Source organism: Saccopteryx bilineata, chromosome 3, assembly GCF_036850765.1.
Source record: "Saccopteryx bilineata isolate mSacBil1 chromosome 3, mSacBil1_pri_phased_curated, whole genome shotgun sequence".
NCBI classification, from domain to species: domain Eukaryota; kingdom Metazoa; phylum Chordata; class Mammalia; order Chiroptera; family Emballonuridae; genus Saccopteryx; species Saccopteryx bilineata.
This window is the reverse complement of record NC_089492.1, coordinates 242,844,722-242,869,835: the sequence shown is the minus strand read 5'-3', so window position 1 is coordinate 242,869,835 and position 25,114 is coordinate 242,844,722. Positions and strand designations below refer to the sequence as shown.

General features: G+C 40.7%; 1 protein-coding gene across 9 annotated transcripts in view; it reads left to right on the top strand.

The window, feature by feature from the left end:
- Nucleotides 1-25,114, top strand: part of FGGY (FGGY carbohydrate kinase domain containing) — a 456,511-nt gene that overhangs the window by 28,962 nt on the left and 402,435 nt on the right. For all 9 annotated transcript variants that reach the window (XM_066269069.1, XM_066269063.1, XM_066269065.1 and 6 more), the window contains one exon: nucleotides 18,602-18,713. Coding sequence is in view for 6 of the 9 variants with exons in the window: in XM_066269063.1 (XP_066125160.1) it covers nucleotides 18,602-18,713 (112 nt within the window). In the remaining 3 variants the exon portion in view is untranslated. The remainder of the gene's footprint in view (nucleotides 1-18,601; nucleotides 18,714-25,114) is intronic.

Here is a 25,114-nt window from a genome sequence, read left to right as displayed (position 1 = left end):
TGAACATGGGGTAGCCAACTTGAGTGTGGGATCATCAACATGATCCCAAGGTAGCTGGCTTAAGCCCAAAGCTCACTGACTAGAGCCCAAGATTTCTGGCTTAAGCCAAAGGTTGCTGGCTTGAGTAACAGGTCACTGGCTCTGCTTGAGCCTCCTAGCCAAGCACGTGTGCTAAAGTGAAGCAACTACGAGTTGATGCTTCTCATTTCTCTCCTCCCCCACTTCTTGTCTCTATTTAAAAACAAAACGAAACAAAACAAAAGGAAATTGGGACCTCCTTACTCCCAATCAAAGGAGAAAGTTTGAGGGAGGATGTAGGGCTTGAAGTGACTCTGGACAACTCTTAAGAGAGGATGTTCAGAACTGAGGAACAGAAGTGCTGAGGTGGAAATGTTATGGAGCCAGCCCTGGCTGGAACCCATAGTTTCCAATAGGAGGAAGAAGGAGACTGGAATCCATGGTAAGGGTGCACCCAGGTAGCTTGTTTTGAGGGCGATAGGGAGCTTTTCTAGAATCATCCTGACTTTCTGAGTGACCAGGAACATATTCAAGATGGCTTGCAGGGAACAGAAACTAAATTCAAGGATCCAGTTAGAGGTAACATGATTCTTCTGATGAAGCTCTGGAGGCTGAGATTCCTCTGAACTGTAAGCTCTGGGAGACCTGGGCTGTGTCTGTCTTATTCAGCTGATGTCCTTCATGCTGGTACATACAGGTACCTAGTAAGATCTGCTCCGTAATGAATGGCTGGATTAGCATGTTGGCAGAGGGACAAATAGGCAGTACAAGATTAAGAGACTTTGGAAGAAAGATTTAACAGGAGTTGGTGATAGTGGAGAGGAGCAAGGTAGAGGCAGTTCCAGAGTTTCTGTTTTCGGAAGAATTAAGTCACTGACATGCGAGGAAGTGTTTAGTCTACGTCCCCCCACCTTATCTTCAAGGGGCAACCCCACACACTGCATAACCCCACACATCCCTGAGCCGGGATGCTGTGGAGGCATGGTCCAGGACTGACTTTTACCAGTCACTAGAGATTTGTAAAATTGAGTGCCTCCAAGGGCCACGCAGGTAACAGATATGCCCCACGAGCTGTATTAGCATCCTTGCGTTCCCAGGTCTGGGCCGGCTGTTTTCCTTCCTGCAGCTCTTTCTCCAGGTTTCCATAAGGTAAGCGCCTCAGGTCCTACAAGAGTTTCCTCACATCTCACCTTCTTGGCAGCTACCTCTTCCTTCTCCAGCGTTCCTGATCCCTGACTTACCACCTTCTTGTATACTTCCCATTTGGTTTATTACATGCTATCTATCCCTCTTAAAATATAATTTCAAAAAGAGCAAGGAATTTAAAAAAATATAGATTTTGCTTTCTATTGTTTCTCATATACCCCAAACCGTTCACAGCCTGCTCCTAGGAGGGGCCTAACCGTTGTTGCTGGCTGAGTGAGTGAGGAATTGAATTGTGCAGGCAACGGCGAGTGGCGGCCTGAGGGAACCAGGGACTGCGAAACCCCACACAGGCCCCCAGAGCTGACAGAGGCATTCACATCAAGATTTAAAAGGATACAGGACCAGCCACACAGAACTCTGTTGCAAGCTGGATTCTGTCTGTGAGGCCCCAGGCTTTGACCCTATCTAGAGCTAAAGACAAAACCAGGTATACCTCTGACCTTCTGCTTCTTAGTTCTGAAACCGCCGCCTCCCCACCCAGTAAGGCAGAGCCTGCTGATGTGAAACACATGCAGAATCGAACTGGTTCCCACAGTCAGAGCAAAACGTTTCACAACCCCTTCCCCAAATATTTGTTTGCTGCCCCATAGCTACGAGTTGACAGTTGCTAGACATGGACCAGGTTACCAAATGAAGTTAAGAGATCTCCTTCTCTGGAAATTCTTTAGAAGAGCAATGTGCTTTCTCTCTGGCCAGCGGCGTTCCCTTGAGGCCAAGCCATTGGGGTGAGTTTATTAGACTGCTTTCTGTTTCCATTAATAAGAGTATAAAAAAGAATCCTCAGGTCAGCAGGTCCAGTCACAGGACCCTTCTGGGTAGTGTGATCCTGACAGCCCTGGTTCTGGGGTGGTGTAGATGGAAGTGGGGCTTGTGGAGTGGGGGGGTCCTACTCATGAACAGGCATGATCCTAAGGTATTTCCAGGTAAGACCGGGGAATTAACAGTGGCTACCAAACAAATTAGGTTTGAATACATGTCCCAGTTATTCTTCCAGTTCTTTGTGATAAATTTCTACTTTAGAGACTGAAAGGCCACGATTAGAATCTGGAACTCTTCAGAGGGGGTTCATAAAATAGATTGAAGAGAGTATTTTCTTTGCTCTTCCTACCGGAATGTTACTCCCATCCATTACTGGAATGTAATTCTTAGGAAGGTTTGACTATATTCAGTTTTTTTTTAAATAGAAACATCTTTTTATTATTATTTATTTATTTATTTTTTTTTTACAGAGACAGAGAGAGAGTCAGAGAGAGGGATAGACAGGGACAGACAGACAGGAACGGAGAGATGAGAAGCATCAATCATTAGTTTTTCGTTGTGCATTGCGACACCTTAGTTGTTCATTGACTGCTTTCTCATATGTGCTTTGACCACAGGCCTTCGGCAGACCGAGTAACCCTTTGCTTGAGCCAGCAACATTGGGTCCAAGCTGGTGAGCTTTTTGCTCAAACTAGATGGGCCCACGCTCAAGCTGGCGACCTTGGGGTCTCGAACCTGGGTTCTTCTGCATCCCAGTCCAACGCGCCACTGCACCACTGCCTGGTCAGGCCATTCAGTCTTTTTGATCACTATCCCTTTGCCCATCATTTTTATATGTGCTTACATGACACAGAGAGCATGCTAGGCTTTGTACATAAAAAAGATTCCATTGAACAGTCAGTTAATAAGACATTGAGTGAGTTTTCCATCCTTTTCATTTATATCCTATAAGGGTTTACTGGTTCCAAAGCACTTTCAAACCAACCAACTCCTTTGATCCTCACCGGGGAGATATCGCTCAGAAATTGAGACTCAGAAAGGTGATGAGACTAGTGCGGGATTACACTGACTCACAAGCGGTGGAGTTGGAACCAGAAGATGGCTCTTTGACACCATATTCCATGTTCATTTCTACGCTAAATCTGCTTGTGGTGTTGGGTGTATTGAATCCTCTGCATCTTCTCACCCAATTCCTCCATTGATGGACTCCAGCCTCTGAGAGAGAGGCTTGCCCAGGTCAGGCAGGCCTGCACTGTCTGGGTACGGAGCCCAACAGGGCCACAGGGCAGCTATTGATTTATGATGTTAGGGTTAGCTTATTGATTTACTCCCACGAATTCAAAGAAGATTTGAGGCAGTTTATTCCAATAATGGCTGCTACTTATTATGTACCAAATGCCAGATGTTGGGCTAATCACACCTTATTTTGCTGCATTCTCATTACATCATTAGGAGATGTAGGTGTAAGTAATAGCTCTGTGCAACCCGGGAAACTGTTTCAGCTTTTAAACTCAGACTGCACTCAACACCATTGATCTTAACTGCAATCCTGAGATTTCCAAGCCAAGATGGAAGACTTTCCAGGCAGTGGAAGCCGTGTCTATCAATGCTGTAGAGCCGTGACCCAGCAAGGCAAGAGGGTAATTAGAATGGCTGCAGTTGTGTAACGTGCCCTCAGTCTCATGTAGCTGAAGTGGCAGAACTAGGTTTTGAAACCTGGTGGTCTTGACTGGTTGTCATGAGGCAATGCAGCCTGACAGGGGATTGGGCTGCTCTTGTAAGTCTAGATCGACCAGTGTGGTTAAGGCATACAGGGCACTCATCTGGTGCTGTGGGACAGAGGTATTTTATCCAGCAGTCACAGATGGGTCACTAGCAAGTGTTCTCCACTAAAGCACATGTCCTCCTACAGGTGAGTCTCTTGGGCAACAAGAAAATCTAAGATGACACACGCAGGCAATGTGGTGGAACAGAAAGAGCACAGGTTCAGAGTTTGAATTCTGGCTCTGCCATCCACTGGCTGTGTGACAGGAGCAAATTTGAGAGACTCAATTTCTAGAGCTTCCTGGCATCCCCCTTTTCTTCTCCCAGCCCCCTATTTATTTATTTATTTATTTATTTTAATAATTTTATTTTTTTAATGGGGTGACATCAATAAATCAGGATACATATATTCAAAGATAACAAGTCCAGGTTATCTTGTCATTCAATTATGTTGCATACCCATCACCCAAAGTCAGATTGTCCTCTGTCACCTTCTATCTTGTTTTCTTTGTGCCCCTCCCCCTCCCCCTTTCCCTCTCCCCTCCCCCCCTCCCCCCCCTAACCACCACACTCTTATCAATGTCTCTTAGTTTCACTTTTATGTCCCACCTACGTATGGAATAATGCAGTTCCTGGTTTTTTCTGATTTACTTATTTCGCTTCATATCATGTTATCAAGATCCCACCATTTTGCTGTAAATGTTCCGATGTCATCATTTCTTATGGCTGAGTAGTATTCCATAGTGTATATGTGCCACATCTTCTTTATCCAGTCATCTATTGACGGGCTTTTTGGTTGTTTCCATGTCCTGGCCACTGTGAACAATGCTGCAATAAACATGGGGCTGCATGTGTCTTTACGTATCAATGTTTCTGAATTTTTGGGATATATACCCAGTAGAGGGATTGCTGGGTCATAAGGTAGTTCTATTTTCAGTTTTTTGAGGAACCACCATACTTTCTTCCATAATGGTTGTACTACTTTACATTCCCACCAACAGTGTATAAGGGTTCCTTTTTCTCCACAGCCTCTCCAACATTTGTTATTACCTGTCTTGCTAATAATAGCTAATCGAACAGGTGTGAGGTGGTATCTCATTGCCGTTTTGATTTGCATTTCTCTAATAGCTAAAGAAGATGAGCATCTTTTCATATATCTGTTGGCCATTTGTATTTCTTCCTGGGAGAAGTATCTGTTCATATCCTCTTCCCATTTTTTTTATTGGATTGTTTGTTTGTTTGTTGTTGAGTTTTATGAGTTCTTTGTATATTTTGGATATTAGGCCCTTATCTGAGCTGTTGTTTGAAAATATAATTTCCCATTTAGTTGGCTTTCTGTTTATTTTGTTATCAGTTTCTCTTGCTGAGCAAAAACTTCTTAGTTTGATGTAGTCCCATTCATTAATTTTTGCCTTCACTTCTCTTGCCTGTGGAGTCAAATTCATAAAATGCTCTTTAAAACCCAGGTCCATGAGTTGAGTACCTATGTCTTCTTCTATGTACTTAATTGTTTCAGGTCTTATGTTTAGATCTTTGATCCATTTTGAGTTAATTTTTGTACAGGGGGAGAGACTGTAGTCCAGTTTCATTCTTTTGCATGTGGCTTTCCAGTTTTCCCAGCACCATTTATTGAAGAGGCTTTCTTTTCTCCATTGTGTGTTGTTGGCCCCTTTATCAAAAATTATTTGACTATATATATGTGGTTTTATTTCTGGACTTTCTATTCTGTTCCATTGGTCTGAGTGTCTATTTTTCTGCCAATACCATGCTGTTTTGATTGTCGTGGCCCTATAATAGAGTTTGAAGTCAGGTATTGTAATGCCCCCAGCTTCATTCTTTTTCTTTAGGATTGCTTTGGCTATTCGGGGCTTTTTTTAGTTCCATATAAATCTGATGATTTTTTGCTCTATTTCTTTAAAAAACGTCATTGGAAGTTTGATGGGAATTGCATTAAATCTGTATATTGCTTTGGGTAATATAGCCATCTTGATTATATTTATTCTTCCTAGCCAAGAACAAGGTATATTCTTCCATCTCATTATATCTTTTTTGATTTCCCTTAACAATGGTTTATAGTTTTCATTATATAAGTCCTTTACATTCTTTGTTATGTTTATTCCTAAGTATTTTATTTTTTTTGTTGCAATCATGAAGGGGATTATTCTTTTGAGTTCCTTCTCAGTTGTTTCATTGTTGGCATATAGAAAGGCTATTGACTTCTGTATGTTAATTTTGTATCCTGCGACCTTACTGTATTGGCTTATTGTTTCTAGTAGTCTTTTTGTGGATTCTTTGGGGTTTTCGATGTATAGGATCATATCATCTGCAAAAAGTGATACCTTTACTTCTTCTTTTCCGATATGGATGCCTTTTATTTCTTTGTCTTGTCTGATTGCTCTGGCTAGAACCTCTAGTACCACATTAAATAAGAGTGGAGAGAGTGGACAACCCTGTCTTGTTCCTGATTTAAGGGGGAAAGCCTTCAGTTTAGTGCCATTTAATATGATGTTAGCTGATGGTTTATCATATATGGCCTTTATCATGTTGAGATATTTTCCTTCTATACCCATTTTGTTGAGAGTCTTAAACATAAAATTGTGTTGTATTTTATCAAAAGCCTTTTCTGCGTCTATTGATAAGATCATGTGGTTTTTGTTCTTTGTTTTGTTGATATGGTGTATTACATTAACCGTTTTACATATGTTGAACCATCCTTGAGATTCTGGGATGAATCCTACTTGATCATGATGTATTATTTTTTTAATATGTTGTTGTATTCGATTTGCTAGTATTTTGTTTAGTATTTTAGCATCTGTATTCATCAGAGATATTGGTCTGTAGTTTTCTTTTTTTGTGCCATCCTTGCCTGGTTTTGGTATGAGGGTTATGTTGGCCTCATAAAATGTGTTTGGAAGTATTGCTTCTTCTTCAATTTTTTGGAAGACTTTGAGTAGAATAGGAACCAAGTCTTCTTTGAATGTTTGATAAAATTCGCTGGTATAGCCGTCAGGGCCTGGACTTTTATTTTTGGGGAGGTTTTTAATGGTTTTTTCTATTTCTTCTCTACTGATAGGTCTGTTTAGGCTTTCTGCTTCTTCTTGACTCAGTCTAGGAAGGTTGTATTGTTCGAGGAATTTATCCATTTCTTCTAGGTTGTTGAATTTAGTGGCATAAAGTTTTTCATAGTATTCTACAATAATTCTTTGTATATCTACGGTGTCCGTGGTGATTTCTCCTCTTTCATTTTGGATTTTGTTTATATGAGTTCTTTCTCTTTTTTCCTTGGTAAGTCTTGCCAAGGGTTTGTCAATTTTGTTGATCTTTTCAAAGAACCAGCTCCTTGTTCTATTAATTTTTTCTATAGTTTTTCTGTTCTCTAATTCATTTATTTCTGCTCTGATTTTTATTATCTCCTTTCTTCGGCTGGTTTTGGGTTGTCTTTGTTCTTCTTTTTCTAGTTCCTTAAGGTGGGAAGTTAAGTGGTTCACTTGGGCTCTCTCTTGTTTGTTCATATATGCCTGAAGTGATATGAACTTCCCTTTTATCACTGCTTTTGCTGCATCCCATAGATTCTGATATGTCATATTGTCATTTTCATTAGTCTGTATATATCTTTTGATCTCTACACTTATTTCTTCTTTGACCCATTCATTTTTTAAAAGTATGTTGTTTAGTTTCCACATTTTTGTGGGATTTTTTTCCTCTTTTTTGCAGTTGAATTCTAGTTTCAAGGCTTTATGATCAGAAAATATGCTTGGTACAACTTCGATTTTTCTGAATTTGCTAATGTTGTTTTTGTGGCCCAACATATGGTCAATTCTTGAGAATGATCCATGTACACTGGAGAAAAATGTATACTCAGTCACTTTGGGATGAAATGTCCTGTAGATGTCTATCATATCCAGGTGCTCTAGTGTTTTGTTTAAGGCCACTATGTCTTTGTTGATTCTCTGTTTGGATGACCGATCTAGAGCCGTCAGCGGTGTATTGAGGTCTCCAAGTATGATTGTATTTTTGTCAGTTTTTGCTTTAAGATCAATAAGTAGCTGTCTTATATATTTTGGTGCTCCTTGGTTTGGTGCATATATATTAAGAATTGTTATGTCTTCTTGATTCAGTGTCCCCTTAGCCATTATGAAATGGACATTTTTGTCTCTGAGTACTTTTCCTGTCTTGTAGTCAGCATTATCTGATATGAGTATTGCTACACCTGCTTTTTTTTGGATGTTATTTGCTTGGAGTATTGTTTTCCAGCCTTTCACTTTGAATTTGTTTTTATCCTTGTTACTTAGATGAGTTTCCTGTAGGCAGCATACAGTTGGATTTTCTTTTTTAATCCATTCTGCTACTCTGTGCCTTTTTATTGGTGAGTTTAGTCCGTTTACATTTAGTGTAATTATTGACACTTGTGAGTTCCCTATTGCCATTTTATATCTTGCTTTCTGTTAGTTTTGTGTCTTGTTTGATCCTTCTCTTTCGTTTTTCTATCTTTTGTTTTTATTTGGTTGTATTCCATACATCTTTCCTCTGTTGCTATCTTTTTTATCTCATGTGCTTCTGTGGTGGTTTTTTCAATGGTGGTTACCTTTGAGTAATGAAAAGGGTCCCTACCCTGTTCATTGTAGCGTACTATTTTGTGAGTACTTTTGCACTCCATCGTCCTTTGCTACTGTTAATCTCCATCTTCTCCCCCTCTTTCTTTTTGTTGTTGTCACAGTTTAAATTTGGTTTTATTGTGTTCTTCTTGGAGCTTTTACTTGTGGCTATGTTTTTTTTTTTGTTCTTTGTATCTGATTGGACAACCCCCTTTAGTAATTCCTGGAGTGGGGGTTTTCTGATGATAAATTCCCTCATCTTTTCTGTATCTGTGAATGTTTTTATTTCTCCTTCATATTTGAAGGATAGCTTTGATGGGTATAGTATTCGTGGCTGAAAGTTCCTCTCTTTCAGGACTTTAAATATTGAGGTCCACTCTCTTCTAGCTTGTAGAGTTTTTGCTGAGAAATCTGATGATAATCTAATGGGCCTTCCTTTATATGTTGTATTCTTCTTTTCCCTGGCTGCCTTGAGAATTTTTTCTTTGCTGTTGGTTTGTGTCAATTTCATTATGATATGCCTTGGAGTAGGTTTGTTGGGGTTAAGAAAACTCGGAGTTCTGTTTGCTTCTTGAACTTGAGGCATTAGTTCTTTCCACAGGCTTGGGAAGTTCTCATCTATTATTTGTTTGAGTATGTTCTCCATTCCATTTTCTCTCTCTTCTCCCTCTGATATACCTATTTTTCTTATATTATTCTTTTTGATGGAGTCAGATAATTCTTGTAGGGCTATCTCATTTTTTTTTAAATTTTTGAGTCTCTTTCTTCTTTCTGTTGTGCCTCAAGTTGCTTGTCTTCTATTTCACTAATCCTCTCTTCTATCTGACCTGTTCTATTAGCTAAGCTTGTTACTTCGTTTTTCAGCTCGTGAATTGAGTTTTTCATCTCTGTTTGATTTGTTTTTATAGTTTCAATTTCCTTGGACATATATTCTTTGTGTTCATTGAGTTGTTTTCTGAGCTCCCTAAATTGCCTTTCTGTGTTTTCTTGCATATCTCGGAGGATTTTTAGGATTTCTATCTTGAATTCTCTGTCATTTAGCTCCAAGGTTTCCCATATATTAAATTTTTTCTCCATAGATTTTTCCTCATCTAGCTGTGTTACCTCTCTTTCTTTTGTATCCATGATATTCGATTTTCTCTTTCTTAATGGCATCTGAGGGTGGTTTTGTTGATAGTATTAATGAGATTTAATAAAGAATAAAAAGTTATAAAAATAAAAAATTAAAAAGTTTAAAAAAAAATTAATAATGAAATAAAGAAAAATAAAATAAAATAAAAATAAAAAAAAAGGAAATTATCCCCTCCCTCCTTTTTCCCTCTCCTCTCCTCTCCCCTCTTTCTTGAGAAAATCTTGTGGTGAACTGTGAATTATAACAAACAATGCCTGTAATGGAGGGCCTGAGTTGGGGAAAAGTAATAAAGGGGCAAAAAAAGAAAAAAGAAAGAAAGAAAGAAAAAAAAAGTAAAAAGAAGGGGGTATGGACCCACAAAAAGCAAATAAGGAAAAAATTTGCATTAAGAATAAAATGATTTGCTTTTAGGTGTTGGTTGTCTAAGAGTTATGATGAGAGGAATAGGAGGAAAACAGAAAAGTGGGGGGACAAATTAAAAAATTACTATTGTATTTAGTGGAACAAGAACTAGATAAAATGGAGAGCCAGGGATGGGAGCACTGCTAGTGAGTTAAAAAGGTGAAGTAAAACCCCCCCAAAATGCCACAAACATAAGTTTGAGTCCCAGATAAGATAATTTGTTTGTTATTGAGGTTTGAATGAGAGGAGATGTAAAGGAGAAAGGAAGAAACTAATATAGAGGGAGAAAAGAAAGAGAGAGAGAGAAAAAAAAGGGAACCACTAAAAGAAGAAAAAAGAGGAGAGAGAGAGAGAGAGAGAGAGAGTTAAGGGTTTTGGAGTGCAACCTTCATAGAGAGAAAGGAAGAGGAGAGAAAAGATAATGGGAGATGTAACACTTATGGGTAGTGTAGTTCAAGGAGAGGAGAGAGTAAGACCGGCAGAGAGTTAATCGGTCAAATTGGAGGAGGAAAAAAAATATCAAGAATGAAGATAAGAGAAACAAACGAACAAATATAATAAAATGGGATAGGTTATAAAGTCTGCAGATTATTCTTGATTTTGAGAGGTTATCTTCTTGCTTTTTCTTTTCTCTCCCTCTTTCTGGTTGGTGACTCTGTACCCCGGGTTCTGCCCCTTTGGCACGCTCAGGTAGAGGTTTGCAGTTGATAAGTCTCTATGGCAATGTCATGTATTGTGCTTTAGTCTCGTTGGCAGTCGAGGCTCATTAGCATTTATAGGCTCCGACAGTGAGAGAGTCCGTGTTTCTGGAGCCTTTCTCCTAGTCTTTCCTTCCTCAATTAGTAGCCTGATAATCCAGCTATGGGGTTGCTGCTGCCTCTGCCTGGATAGTAAGAGGCTCAAAGAGCTGGCAACTCCCCACTCTATTTCCACTCAGCACAGGGCTCTGGGTAAGGCTCAGTCAGTCAGAGCTGCTAGCATAATCAGGCGGGCTTTCCGCCCACTCAAAGACCTCTGGCTCTGCCACTCTGTCCGGTACCACAGGCGGGCGCCCACTTCCGGTGCGCTTGGAGGAAACTCTCGCTCACTATCTGCGTGCGTAGACCAAGATATCTGGCCAGCAGTCTCACGCTCTGAGTGAAACCCCCAACCGCATGGAAAAATTGCAGCGTTGGAATTGGCTCTCACTCCGTCCCCGTGCGTGGCTTTTGCAAGGCACTGGGGAGGCCCGAGATTCCGCTTTGGCCCACCCAAAGGGCCCTGACTCTGCCCCTCTGTGCGATAACACGGGCGTGCACTGCCGAGGCACTCGGAGGAATCTTTCACTCACTATCTGCGCGCGCAGACCAGGATATGAGGCCGGCCGCGTTTCCCTCTGAGTGAAACCCCCACCAGCACGGAAAATTTCCACCGTTGGAATTAGTTCTCGCTGCCTCCCGTGCGCGGCTTTCCCAGGGCGCTGGGGCTGCCCAGAGATTCTGCTTTCAGCCCACAGAAAGGCCTCTGACTCTGCCTTTCTGTGGGCTAACACGGGCACCCACTCCCGGGGCTTAGGAAGAAATCTCTCGCCCACTAACTGCGCGCGCGCCGACCAGGAGATCGGGTAAAATGGCTGCCCCGCTTGTCTGTCTTTGTTTGGGTTTGGCGCGAGTGTTAGCTCGTATTGCCCGGGTTGCCACAGGATCATTTTTTCCTCGTCTTGGATCTCCGTGCCACAGCTTGGTTCGACCGTTTGTGCCGCGGCCTGGATCTATTCACCCTCTTTGCCCTCCTCAGTTTCTATATTCACGGATCCCAGAGAAAGCCGCCCTGTTTAGGTTAGTGAGGAAGGCGGAGCATTCTTACTCCCTATTTCCTTCAGGGTTTGGTTATATATTTAGCCAATTTTTCACTCAACCATACCTTCGGGTGTATTGCGAAGCATCTGGAGGCTCCAAGTATAGGTTTTTCTGTTTCTGGTTGAAGATCTTGTTGAGTTTTGGTGGAGATTTATCGGTATCGCTTCCTACCCTGCCATTACTCTGACGTCATCTCTACTTACTTATTTTTGAGAGCAGCAAGGAGGGAGAGATACAGGAATACTAAGCTGCTCCTGTGGGTTTTTTTGTTTGTTTGTTTTTTACAGGGACAGAGAGAGAGACAGAGCGAGGGATAGATAGGGACAGACAGACAGGAACAGAGAGAGATGAGAAGCATCAATCATCAGTTTTTTGTTGCAGCATCTTAGTTATTCATTGATTGATTTCTCATATGGACCCTGACAGTGGGCCTTCAGCAGACCAAGTAACCCCGTGCTTGAGCTAGCGACCTTGGGCTCAAGCTGGTGAGCTTTGCTCAAACCAGATGAGCCTGCACTCAAGCTGGCGAGCTCAGGGTCTCAGAACCTGGGTCCTTTTGCATCCTAGTCCGATGCTCTATCCACTGCGCCACTGCCTGGTCAGGTGCTCTTGTGGGTATCTTGACTGGGGAATTGAATCAGCAACCTCCTTGCTCTGGGACAGCACTTCAACCAACTGCACTATCAAACCAGGGCTTTTATTGATTTTTATAAAGACAGAGAGAGGAAGAGAGACCAAGGAGAGGGGGAGAGAGGAGAGAGGAGAGAGGAAAGGGAAGTATTTGTTGTTCCACTCAATTGTGCATTTTTTGATGGCTTCTCATGTGCACCCTGACCGGGGATGGAGCCCACAACCTTGTTGTTTCGGGACGACGCCCTTAACCAACTGAGCTAACCTCCCAGGGCCCACTTATCTTTTATGAAATGGAAATATTAAATGTATCTTCAGAGGGCTTTGTAAGGATTAAATAAAATCATATATGTAAAGCACCCACATAGTAAATAGGTGCACAATATATGGTATCAAGCACCCACATAGTAAGTAGGTGCACAATATATGGTATCATTTTAATATTTATTGTACTGTTCTTTGAAAAAATGAACTTTTCTTTATTAAAAATCTGTGTGAATAGCTCTTGTATGAGGAACATATTACATAGTAAAAAATAGAATCCTAGGTTACAAGTCTGCCATTTCAAAACAGGAAAAAAGAAGAACTATGCATTTTAAATGGGATGGACTCTTTTGGGTTGATGTTTGTGGGATTTAAAAGGTTATTGTCATGTTGAAGTTAATGGGAAACAGGAAACACTATTGATTATAATCACTCACGCTTTTTCAAAAACAAAAACCATAGAACGAAAATAAAAAAATAGAATTAATCAATAAATTTATAAATTTAAAAATTATTCAATGAAGTGAGAAATCTACTATCTCCTCCAACTGGCATGTTTTACTCTTAGAGGCAACTACTATTAATTTGTTATATGTTCTTTTTTGATTTTGTTTCTTTTACCTTATTAATGTATTGTGGGTATCTTTTCCATTTTATTTTATGTTTTTGAGTTTTAAATTTTTTATTGAATTTATTGGGATGACATCAGTTAATAGAATTATACAGGGTTAAGGTGCACAATTTTACAATACATCCTCTGTATATTACATGTGTGTTCAGCACCCCAAGTCAAGTCTCCCTCCATTACCATCTGTCCCCCACCCTTACTCCATGTCCCTCACCCCTCTTTCCCTCCTGCGATCCTCACACTGTTGTCTGTGTCTATAAATTTTTTTCTTTGCTTAATCCCTTTACCTTTTTCATTCAGCCTCCCAACCCCTATCCCTTCTTACAGCTGTCAGTCTGTTCTGTGTATCTGAGTCTATTTCTATTTTGTTTCTTAGTTTATTTTGTTCATTAGACTCCACATATGGTACTTGTCTTTCTCTGACTAGCTATTTCACTTAGCATAGTAATATCCAGATCCATCCATGTTGTTGTGAAAGGTAAGATTTCTTTTTTTTTTTATTAGCTGAACTTAAAATAAATATTTAACAGCTTGAGCTATAATTTACATACCGTAAAATCTATCCATTTTAAATGTATAATTCAGTGAGTTTTATTAAATTTTCACAGTTGTGCAGTCATCACCTAATTCAATTTTAGAAAACTTTTGTTGCCCTGGAAAGTTCCTTGTGCTTGTTCACAGTCAGGCCCACTCCATAGATAACTATATCTGCTGTCTATGTTTACAGTTACTCTTTGTAAGACATTTGATATAAATGGATTCATACAAAATGCACTTTTGTGTCTGACTTCTTTCACTTAGCATAATGTTTTTAAGGTTTATTTCTATGGTTATATGTGAGTAGTTTGTGCTTTTTTCTTGCTGAGTACTATTCCATTGTGTGTATATACCAAACTTGTTTAACTATTTGGTTAAACCATGAAGGAGATTTGATTTGTTTCTAGTTTTGAGTAATGCTTCTGTGAATATCCACATGCAAGTCTTTGTGTTGGCATATATTTTTATTTTTCTTGGGAAGATATCTAGCTGTGAAATTGTTGGTTTGTGTGGTAAGTTATGTTTAAAAAACTGCCAAGCTTTTATTTTCAAAGTGACTGCATTTTACATTTCCACCAGCAGTATATAAGGGTTCCACTTTCTCCACAATTTTCTAACACTTGTTATTGTCAATTTTTTTATTATAGCTATTCTAGTAGGTATGCAATAGTATCTCATTATGATTTTGTTGTATTTCTTTAAGCATTAATGATGTTAGCATATTTTCTGTGCTTATTGGCCATCTGGTTAAATAGATACTATGAAACATATTAACATCATACTTCTACTCATTTCATAATTGAATTATTGTTCTCTTATTACTGAGTTATAGGAATTATATATACAAGTCTACTATCATCTGTATAATTTGAAGATATATTCTCCCAGTCTGTAGCTTATCTTTTCATTTTCTTATGGATACTTTTGAAGAACAAATTTTTAAAATTTTGATGAAGTCAAATTTATCAATTTTTTTTGATGAGTTTTGTTTTTTAAAGAAATCTTTGTCAAACCCATGGTCAAAATAGATTTTCTCCTATGTTTTCTTCTACAAGTTTTATAGTTTTAATTCTTACACTTAGGCATATGATACATTTTGAAGTAATTTTTGTATATGGTATGAGTTTTGTTGTTTTTGTTTGTTTGTTTGTTTGTTTTGCTTATGGGCATTTAGTTGTTCTACCACCAACTTCTAAACAGACTGTCTTTTCCTCCATTGAATTATCTTGGCTCATTTATCCAATACCAATTGACCATAAAGTTTTGGTTTTTTTCTTATATTGCTATTCTATTCCATTGATCTGTCGATTTATCCTTATGCCAGTACCACACTGACTTAGTAATTAATAGTAGTTTTCTAGTAAGTTTTGAAATCAGATATTATAAGTTCTCCTACTTTGTTCTTTCTTTTCAAAAGTATTTAGGTTCACTTACATCCTTTACATTTCTATGTAAGTGTTAGAAGTTTGTCAATTTCTAAAATAATCTGCTGGGATTTTAATAATAGGAGTTGTGTAGAATCTGTAAACTAATTTGAGATTACCATTTTACAAAGTTGAATTTTTCATTTCATGAATATCTCCCATATTTCTCTGATTTGTAGGGGTTTTTTTTGTAGCAGTTTATTGGGTATAGCTCTTAAACTTTTTTTAAATGAATTTATTTCTGAATATTTTCGTTTTTGATGCTATTGTGGATGGAATTGTTTTTTTTATTTCAATTTTGATAACTTAGTTGCTACTATATAGAAATATTATTGATTTTTATATGTTAGTCTTATGTCCTGTAATCTTACTAAGCTTGCTTGTTAGTTCTAGTGGCTTTTTTTTTTTTTTGGTAGAGTTCTTAGAATTTTCTGCACATGAGATTGTGTCATCTGCAAAAAAAAAAGACATTTTATCTTATTTCTTTTCAATCTGTATGTTTGAATTTCTTCTTCTTGCCTCATTGCATTGGCTAGAATAGAAGTGAGAGTAGCCTTGCTTTGTTTATATTGGGGGAAAATCATTTTGCCATGCCATGAAGTGTGCTATTAGCTTCAGGTTCCTATAGATAATTTTTATCAGGTTTTGGACATTTCCTTCTTTTCTGGTTCATTGAGTGTTTTCTTGTTTTTCTTTTTTCTTTTTCTGAGTCTGTTGAGATGATCATTTGGTATTTATTTGTGCTTCATTCTTTTAATAATGTGTAATACATTAACTGATTTATGGATGTTAAACTACCCTTCCATTCCTAAAGTAACCTTACATGATCACAGTGTATAATGCTGTTTAATATGTTGTAGGATTGATTTCTTAGTATTTTGTTAAGACTTTTTATAGCTATCTTCATAACAGTTATTGATCTCTAGTGTTCTTTTTTGTTTTGTTTTGTTTTGTTTTGGATGTCTTTTTTTTTTTTTTTTTGGCTTGGATATCAGGGTAATACTGGTCATGTAAACTGTGTTGGAAAATGTTCTCCTTTTAGCTATATCCTGAACAAGCTTGTGTAGGAATGGCATTTTTTATTATTATTATTTTTTTTGTATAATTTCTCAGTGAGGCCATCTGGTCTTAGAGTATTTTTTATTTGTTTGTTTGTTGTTCTTTTTTGGTAGAAATGTTTCAAGTATAAATTTTAATTTTCAAGAATAAATGCTTTTCAATTTGTCATGTGGCTTTGGTCAATGTCTATAGCCCCCACTACCACCACCACTTTTAAGCTTTATACTTTTTTAATTTATTAAGTGAGAGGTAGGGAGGTAGAGAGACAGACTCCCACATGTGCCCCACTGGGATCCACCTGGCAAGCCCCCTACCGGGCGATGCTCCCATCTGGTGCCGCTGCTCTTTTGCTCAGCAACCAAGCTATTTTAGCACCTGAGGCGAGGCCTTGGAGCCATCCTCACTGCCCGGGGCCAACGTTGCTCAAACCATTCTAGCCATGGCTACAGGAGGGGAAGAGAGAGAGAGAGAGAAGGAGGAGTGGAAAAGCAGATGGGTGCTTCTGCTGTGTGCCCTGATGGGATTGAACCCAGGACTTCCACACGCCAGGCTGATGCTCTACTGCTAAACCAACTGGCTAGGGACAGTTTTATATTTTTATTTTTCTGGGATGATTTGCTGATACGTTCATACTGCAACACCCAGAAGTTGCTTCTCTACCTCTTTCTTTTTTTTTTCTTTTTTTGTATTTTTCTGAAGCTGGAAACGGGAAGGCAGTCAGACAGACTCCTGCATGTGCCCGACCAGGATCCACCCGGCACGCTCACCAGGAGGCGATGCTCTGCCCATCTGGGGCATCTCTCTGTTGCGACCAGAGCCAGTCTAGCGCCTGAGGCAGAGGCCATGGAGCCATCCTCAGTGCCCGGGCAAACTTTGCTCCAATGGAGCCTTGGTTGCAGGAGGGGAAGAGAGAGACAGAGAGGAAGGAGAGGGGGAGGGGTGGAGAAGCAGATGGGCACTTCCCCTGGCTGGGAATCGAACCCGGGACTTCTACACGCCAGGCCGACGCTCTACCAGAGCCAACCAACCAGGGCCTCTTTCTTTTCTTTCTTTTTTTTTTTTTTAAAGCTTAGTTTTTTAATTTATTTATTCATTTTAGAGAGGAGAGGGAGAGACAGAGAGAGAGAGGAGAGATAGAGGGAAGGGGGGAGGAGCTGGAAGCATCAACTCCCATATGTGCCTTGACCAGGCAAGCCCAGGGTTTCGAACCGGCAACCTCAGCATTTCTAGGTCGACGCTTTATCCACTGCGCCACCACAGGTCAGGCGGCCTCTTTCTTTTTAATAGTTGTAGAATATTCCATTTTACAGATGTACCATAATCTATTTAATAAAAAGTAATTTTTCTAGTTTTTAAATATATTCTTAAGCAGTGCTGCAGTTAACTTTTACCTACAGATGACTTATTTTGCTTATTCTAAAAATTTGCCAAGATAGATTCCTAGAAGTGGGATTACTGGGCCAAAAGTAATGCATGTCTTACATTTTAAGAGATACTATAAAGTTATTTTTCGAAATTTGTATTAAATTAGAAGTTCTACATCTCCATATCTTGCCACTGCATTATATTATTAATCTTTTACATTTCTGCCAATATGAAAAGCAAAAATTGGTATATTTTTATTTGGTACACTTTATATATATATATATATATATATATATATATATATATATATATATATATATTTTTTTTTTTTTTTTTTTTTTTTTTTTTTTTTTTGTATTTTTCTGAAGCTGGAAACGGGGAGAGACAGTCAGACAGACTCCCGCATGCGCCCGACCGGGATCCACCCGGCACGCCCACCAGGGGCGAAGCTCTGCCCACCAGGGGGCGATGCTCTGCCCACCAGGGGGGATGCTCTGCCCCTCTGGGGCGTTGCTCTGCCGCGACCAGAGCCACTCTAGCACCTGGGGCAGAGGCCAAGGAGCCATCCCCAGCGCCTGGGCCATCTTTGCTCCAGTGGAGCCTTGGTGCAGGAGGGGAAGAGAGAGACTGAGAGGAAGGAGGAGGGGGTGGAGAAGCAAATGGGCGCTTCTCCTATGTGCCCTGGCCGGGAATCGAACCCGGGTCCCCTGCACGCCAGGCCGACGCTCTACCGCTGAGCCAACCAGCCAGGGCTGGTACACTTTATATTTTATTGAATTGTAGTGGAGTTAGGAATCTTTCTATGTGTTCTTTGATGGTTTTATTTTATGAAGTGACATGTCATGTCCTCTGCTTAATTTCCAATTAGATTGTATTTTTCTTACTCACTTATAGGATCTTCTGATATTGAACTTTTATCTGTTTTATGTTATAAATAAGGCTTGCACTGAAATTTATGTTTCTGTTTGTTTTTAAAACAGAAAGTTGTGCAAGGGATCGATTTAAACAAAATCCGAGGGCTCGGGTTTGACGCCACGTGTTCTCTGGTGGTTTTGGATCAGCAGTGTCGTCCTTTACCCGTAAACCACGAAGGTAGGACCATTCCTCTCTTCTTCCCTGGTGGTGGGAGACTGGCTGGGACAGACCTGGGTGATCAGTCCACAGGGCCCAGATGGGACATGAGGTCACAGGCCTCTTACCACTGAGAGTGAGATTTAGAAGTGGAGCAGAGTGGCCAGGAATCATGTTCCAGAAGCTGAAAGCTTGGAGGGCAGTTGGTAGGAGTGGGGTGGCATGAGGGGCCTGGATTAGGGTGAGACTCAGCTCCACAAAGCACAGGAGCCACAGCAGAGAGGAAGGACATGGGATCATTAGCTCCGAGTGAGTAGCCTGGAAACAGATAAGTGGTCTGGGTGACTTTTAGGAAGGGGGTGCTGGTTGCTTTGCCTGTGAAGCTCTTAGATCACATTCATTTGAGTGGGTGGGTGAAGTCCATTGAAAGGAAATAAAATAAGGCAGACAGGATCATGTATTGCACAGAAACTGGGAACAGATGGCCTCTCTGTTTCCAATAACCAGACCAAAGGACATTCCCACTTAATGAGGTTATTCTAGTAGACACTTGTGACTACACAAAAGTAAAGTGCCACCTGGGCTCACCTTCAGAAATTGTTCACAGAAAGGGTGAAGACATCCCTTTTGGGGAATATCAGTCATTAGCACTAGCCCTGAGGTTGAAACCCAGAAGTCTGCACTGGTCAGGTAAGTACAGCATGATGATAAACTTCAACAGATTCTTAACTTTTTAATGAGCGAAACCATTTGAGAGCGGTGGAGATTATGGTGCACTGGAAATGGCATCTAAAAGAATGTGACTCGAGTTGTCAGTCAGTTGTGCGAAGATAGCCATTATATACATGTTTTGGACCAGGTTATATTTAAGAACCCTTAGCAGTGAACCCTGCTGTAGCACTGGTTTTGTAAGTGGTGACTGTGGATACTGGGGCACTATGGCACACTCGGGAATTGGAGTCAGGCATGTCCCACATCTCAACTCTGCCAATGACGAGCTGTGACACCTTCAGTGAGCCCCTTAAACCTCTGCGTGTCTCAGTTGTTCCCTCTGAAAGAGTTGGAATAATGAAGCAGTAGCTTTCCTATGAGAATTAAGTGAAAACCATATACCTGAATGCTTAGAGAGTTTGTTCCATCTAATTATGAATATCCTCGGGTTTAGAGAATGTGTTCTACTCACTTCCATGGACCTAAGGCACAGAACAGTGATTTTTATAAATTATAAGTGCTGAAAAAGTATGCAAATGGATGCATGGCTAGAGCACAGGAGTAATGATGACCTTTGTACAAACACACACACTCACTTTTCTCCTTCTTGTTATATTTATTAGCAACCACTGTGTGCCAAGCCCTGCTATTAAGTGCTGGGGCTTCAAAGATGATTATAAATGGTCCTTGTTCTCACTGACTTTCACTGGCTTGGTTGAAGCTGAGAGCAAAGATGAGGCTGAACTAGCAGACCTTAGCTCAGCAGCGCTAGGCACTCTCCAGTTGTGAGATGTGTCCCGCCATAGAGCTGGCCATGTTGGGAGGCGGTCAGCACTTCCTTTAGTGGCTTTCTTTAGGTAGAGGTCAGGTGATAGTCTATTAGGGATGTTGGAGGAATTCTCATTTGAGGTGGGAGTTCAGATGTTAAAAGCTCTAAGTTCCAAGTACTCTATGCCTTCTGATCTGCTAAAAAATACATGTTATTGTTTTAAACTCTTGTTTGTCCATTAGAATCAATTCATGAGCCTTACCATCCCTAACCCCCAAATTTGTATTCAGTTGGCTTAGGGCAAGGGTAGGGCATTGGCATTTTGGTAGTTTCCTTGGTAATTCTAGTATTGGAGATTCATGGGACACAGATGAATGAACAGTGAAAACATCAGGAACCAGAACACTGAAGTGGCAGATGAGAGCTTCCTGTTAAATCTGGGGCACTATGATTAGATTTGTTCCCTCTCTGGAAGCCATCTTTTTTTCTCATTGTAGGTAGAATTGCTGCCTGTTAACAGGCCTCTATTAAAAGGGTAGCTAGATTGCAGCCCTCATTATAAGTGTTGAAATAATTGTATTTCACCGAAAAGGTTAAGATGTACCCATTCATCAAATGCATCCAGCTGCAGGTGTCCCTCACCAGCTTCTTGCCTTTCAACAGGTTCTATTAAGGTTAGATTTTATCTGAAATAGATTATCCCCTGTCAGAAAATGAAATTAGAAATTTAAAGGTGCTTTAAAGGTTTTTTAAAGACTGCTGCTACCTACCTACATGGCAGTGACCAACTCTTGATTGGCTAACTGGAGTAATCATGTGGAGCAGGGAGAGTCAGGAAATTAACCACTGCCATTAAAAGAAGCCTACAAAACAGGCGAAACTGTTACCATCTTTAGCTATTAGCCCCCCCCCCCAATAAACCTAAACCCAAATGTATTAAGTACGATAGTTTAAGAATCATTGCTCTATGATGAAATAGTCTCATTGGTAGGCCTTTCTTGTTTGATCTTCCTTCCTTTGAAGACCAGAACAGCCCCTGGGTCACACAGCAGTGCATGGCTGCTGGCTGCCTCCCCCTGCGGACCATCAAGCGGAAAGCATAACTGTGGTCAGGTCACCCCAGCCTTGAGAGCTCTTGGGAAGGACAGCAACCAAGGGGCCAGGGAAAGAGTGACTACCTAGGCTACTCTGCAAGACACCTAATACTTAGCTGTTTTTTGCTAGTTCCTGTAATTTTTTTTTCCCCTCAAGTATGCCTGGAACACCTCCTATGAGGTGTTCTCAAAATGTTAGTTGAATGCATACATATGTAAGTCATCTGCCCTTAGATAAACTGACCATAGGCATACCTTGGAGCTAATGCGGGTTCAGTTCCAGACCATTGCAATAAAGTGAATATCTCAGTAAAGCAAGTAACGTAACTTTCCCAGTGTGTATAAAAGTTATGCTTACACTATACTGTAGTCTGTTAAGTGTACAACAGCATAATGTCTAAAAAAACATACATACCTTAATTTACAAAATACTTGATTGCTAAAAAGTGCTGACTGTCATCTGAGCTTTCAGTGAGTTGTAGTCTCTTTGCTAACGGAGGGTCATGCCTTCAATTTGTAAAAAACGTCTTGTCTGCCAGATGCAGTAAGGGGAAGTGTAACAAAGCCAGGTAACCTGAAGTCTGCTCTACTAAATTGCCTCCAGTTCTCCTAACACATGATATCATCTTGGGTCTGTGCTCAGTTTGCACAGAACCTCCTTCCTCACTCTTCCACCTGGCCGTCCAGAGTTCGAACTGAGTCAAAGCTTTCCTGCCTCTTGGAAGCTCTCTGTGCATTCTCAGGCTCAGCTGCCCAGGACCTTCTGTGTGCGTCTCCTCCTCGGCGTTCCCATGTCAGGTGCTTCTGTACTGACACACCATGTAGGTCCTCCCTGTTTATTTCAACCGCATGCTTCATAAGGGCAGGGACTGTGGCACATTCTTCATGGTATCTCAGCTCTATGCCTGGAATATAGTAGATGCTCAGTAAAAGATTTGGTGAATTTTTAGTGTAGACACTTATTTGTGGTTTTCCATAAGAACTAAAATATTAACTTGCCAGATTTTGTATAAAATTAATAATCATAATAGATATAATAAAGTACTCGAGTCTGCACACTTGGCATCATTTGACTGCATGTTGAGAGACTTTTGTGTAGATGCAGTGCTAGCTTTTATAGCTGAAAGCTTAGCAACAGGTGTTTTTGTCTTCAAGTAGCTACAGGCACATTCTGTATAATATTTAAGAAACCATTGATACTGTTCCCAAAATCCACACACCCACACACATACATGTCTCTGTTTGCATGTGTGTGCCCACACTCCCACATTCTGATTCGATGACAGATCTGAAATGGGACGTGGAGGTCAGTATTTCTAAAGCTATCTAGGGATTCTCATGTGCAACCAGGACGGAGAACCAGAGCTTTAAGCAATCCTATTATATGATAGAATTACTTGGCTATTAAAAGCAGATCTGAGGTGTGTCTATGGAAGGTCTTACATATATACTTTCTCTTATTTCCAAAGTATTACTGTTTTCTGAGGAGCATTTTTGGGACCTAAAATCTCTCCAGGAAGGCAACCCGGTGACTGAGTCCTGGCCTCCTTGTAATGATGGTGACCGAATTTACATAGTTCCTTAGGTTGACTTTTATTTTTAAGTTTTAAAAATTCTTTTTTAACCATATGGAAAATAAATAATAGCCTCCTATGTCCCCCACTACTAAGGATAAACAGATGGCATTTTGCCACATTTGCCTCAAGTTCCTTTTGTTTTTATTTATTTATTTTTTTTTTCATTTTTCTGAAGCTGGAAACAGGGAGAGACAGTCAGACAGACTCCCGCATGCGCCCGACCGGGATCCATCCGGCACTACCACCATGGGGCGACGCTCTGCCCACCAGGGGGCGATGCTCTGCCCATCCTGGGCGTCGCCATGTTGCGACCAGAGCTACTCTAGCGCCTGAGGCAGAGGCCACAGAGCCATCCCCAGCGCCCGGGCCATCTTTGCTCCAATGGAGTCTTAGCTGCGGGAGGGGAAGAGAGAGACAGAGAGGAAAGCGCGGCGGAGGGGTGGAGAAGCAAATGGGCGCTTCTCCTGTGTGCCCTGGCCGGGAATCGAACCCGGGTCCTCCGCACGCTAGGCCGACGCTCTACCGCTGAGCCAACCGGCCAGGGCAAGTTCCTTTTGTTTTTAAAGAAAGAACGACTTGCAGCTTCAGCCCGTGACTTCTCCCTCCCTCACCCCTCTGCCCAGTCGGTGACCATTCTTCCGTGGTCGGTGTTCACAAACACATTGTTTTTGTGCTTTTACCGCATACGTACATCCCCACAACAACAAACAATATATATTGTGTTTAAAAATGTCCCAGCTGGTGTCATTACTCATGTTGATATGTGTAGCTCGAGTTTATTCATTTTACCAATTTATTTATCCTTTCTCTGCACAGATCTGTTTTCAAAGCACACTTCTTGCTTTCCCAGCTGTGAGACAGCAGGCTTGTGTTCAACTGTAGCGTCGGTTAGTCGTGGAAAGCCACCTAGATCAGAGGATGGTTTTGGGAATTAAATGAGATGATGTGTATAAAATGTTCAGCACAGGGCTTGGGAGAGAAAGACAGACACGCACACACACACACATACTCACTCATAGAGCTTTATACACAGAATTACATATGTAGTTGCTGCAATTATTTTGTCATTAAATAGAGTCATGTGTGAAAGTGCCTGGCTCAGCTTATTGTTGGGTGTACTTTTATCTTTTCTTCTTAAAATTTCCCAGATATATTCATTGCTGTGCTTTGCATTTTGCCGTCTGAGGAAAGAGAGGGCTGTCAAGAGTACTGACTAGCTGGGCCATCACAAGGAATTAACAGACGCCAGGGAAGGCAGCTCCTATGTTGTGCTGGATGGTAAATATAGGATGTGAGGGACAGTGCATATTATTTTCCTTTTCCAGTTGTTTTTAAATTCTATTCCTTGTGATTTACTCCTCCTGAGGGGTCACTATGTGATAGGTACTAGCCATATTCTTTATGCACATTGTTAATACCTTGGCTATTAGGTATTATTATTTCCTTTTTGTAGGTGAGGATGATAAGGCTAAGAAAACTTGAGTAAGTTTCTCAATATCTCTCTGTTTATAACTGAGTAATGAGTAAGCATTCCCTGTTATATCTGCTTGATTCCAAAACTTATGTGCTTCCTACTCCACCAAATAAACTGAGGGGGAAAAAACCCCAAATTAACTGATTTTAATTAAAGTGACGAGAAGAAGTGGGAATATAAGCAGATCAAATATACATTGTATATATGTATTAGATGTATTATATTAAATTTATTATACTGTTGAAATATTTGTCTGGGTTTTTTTGTTTGTTTGTTTGTTTTTGATTCAGTGAGAGGAGGGGAGGAAGAGACAGATTCCTACATGCGCTCCAACTGGGATCCAGCCGGCAAGCCCACTAGAGGCCAATGCTTAGCCCATCTGGGGCATTGCTCCATTGCTCAGCAACCAAGCTCTTCCTAGCACCTGAGGCAGAGGCTATGGAGCCATCCTCAGTGTCTGATGCCCACTCACTTCAATCAAGCCATGGCTGCAGGAGGAGAAGAGGGGGAGAGAGAGAGAGAGAGAGAGAGAGAGAAAAAGAGAGAGAAGCAAGAGGGGGAGGAGTGGAGAAGCAGATGGATTCTTCTCCTGTGTGCCTTGACTGGGAATTGAGCCCGAGACATCCACACGCCAGGCTTATGCTCTGTCATTGAGCTAATTGTCCAGGGCCTATTTGTTCATATTTAAAAGAGCCAGGTGTTGGCCTGGCTGGGTAGCTTAGCTGGTTAGAGTGTGTTTCTGATATGCCACGGTTGTGGGTTCAATCCCTGGTCAGGGCACACACAAGAATCAACCA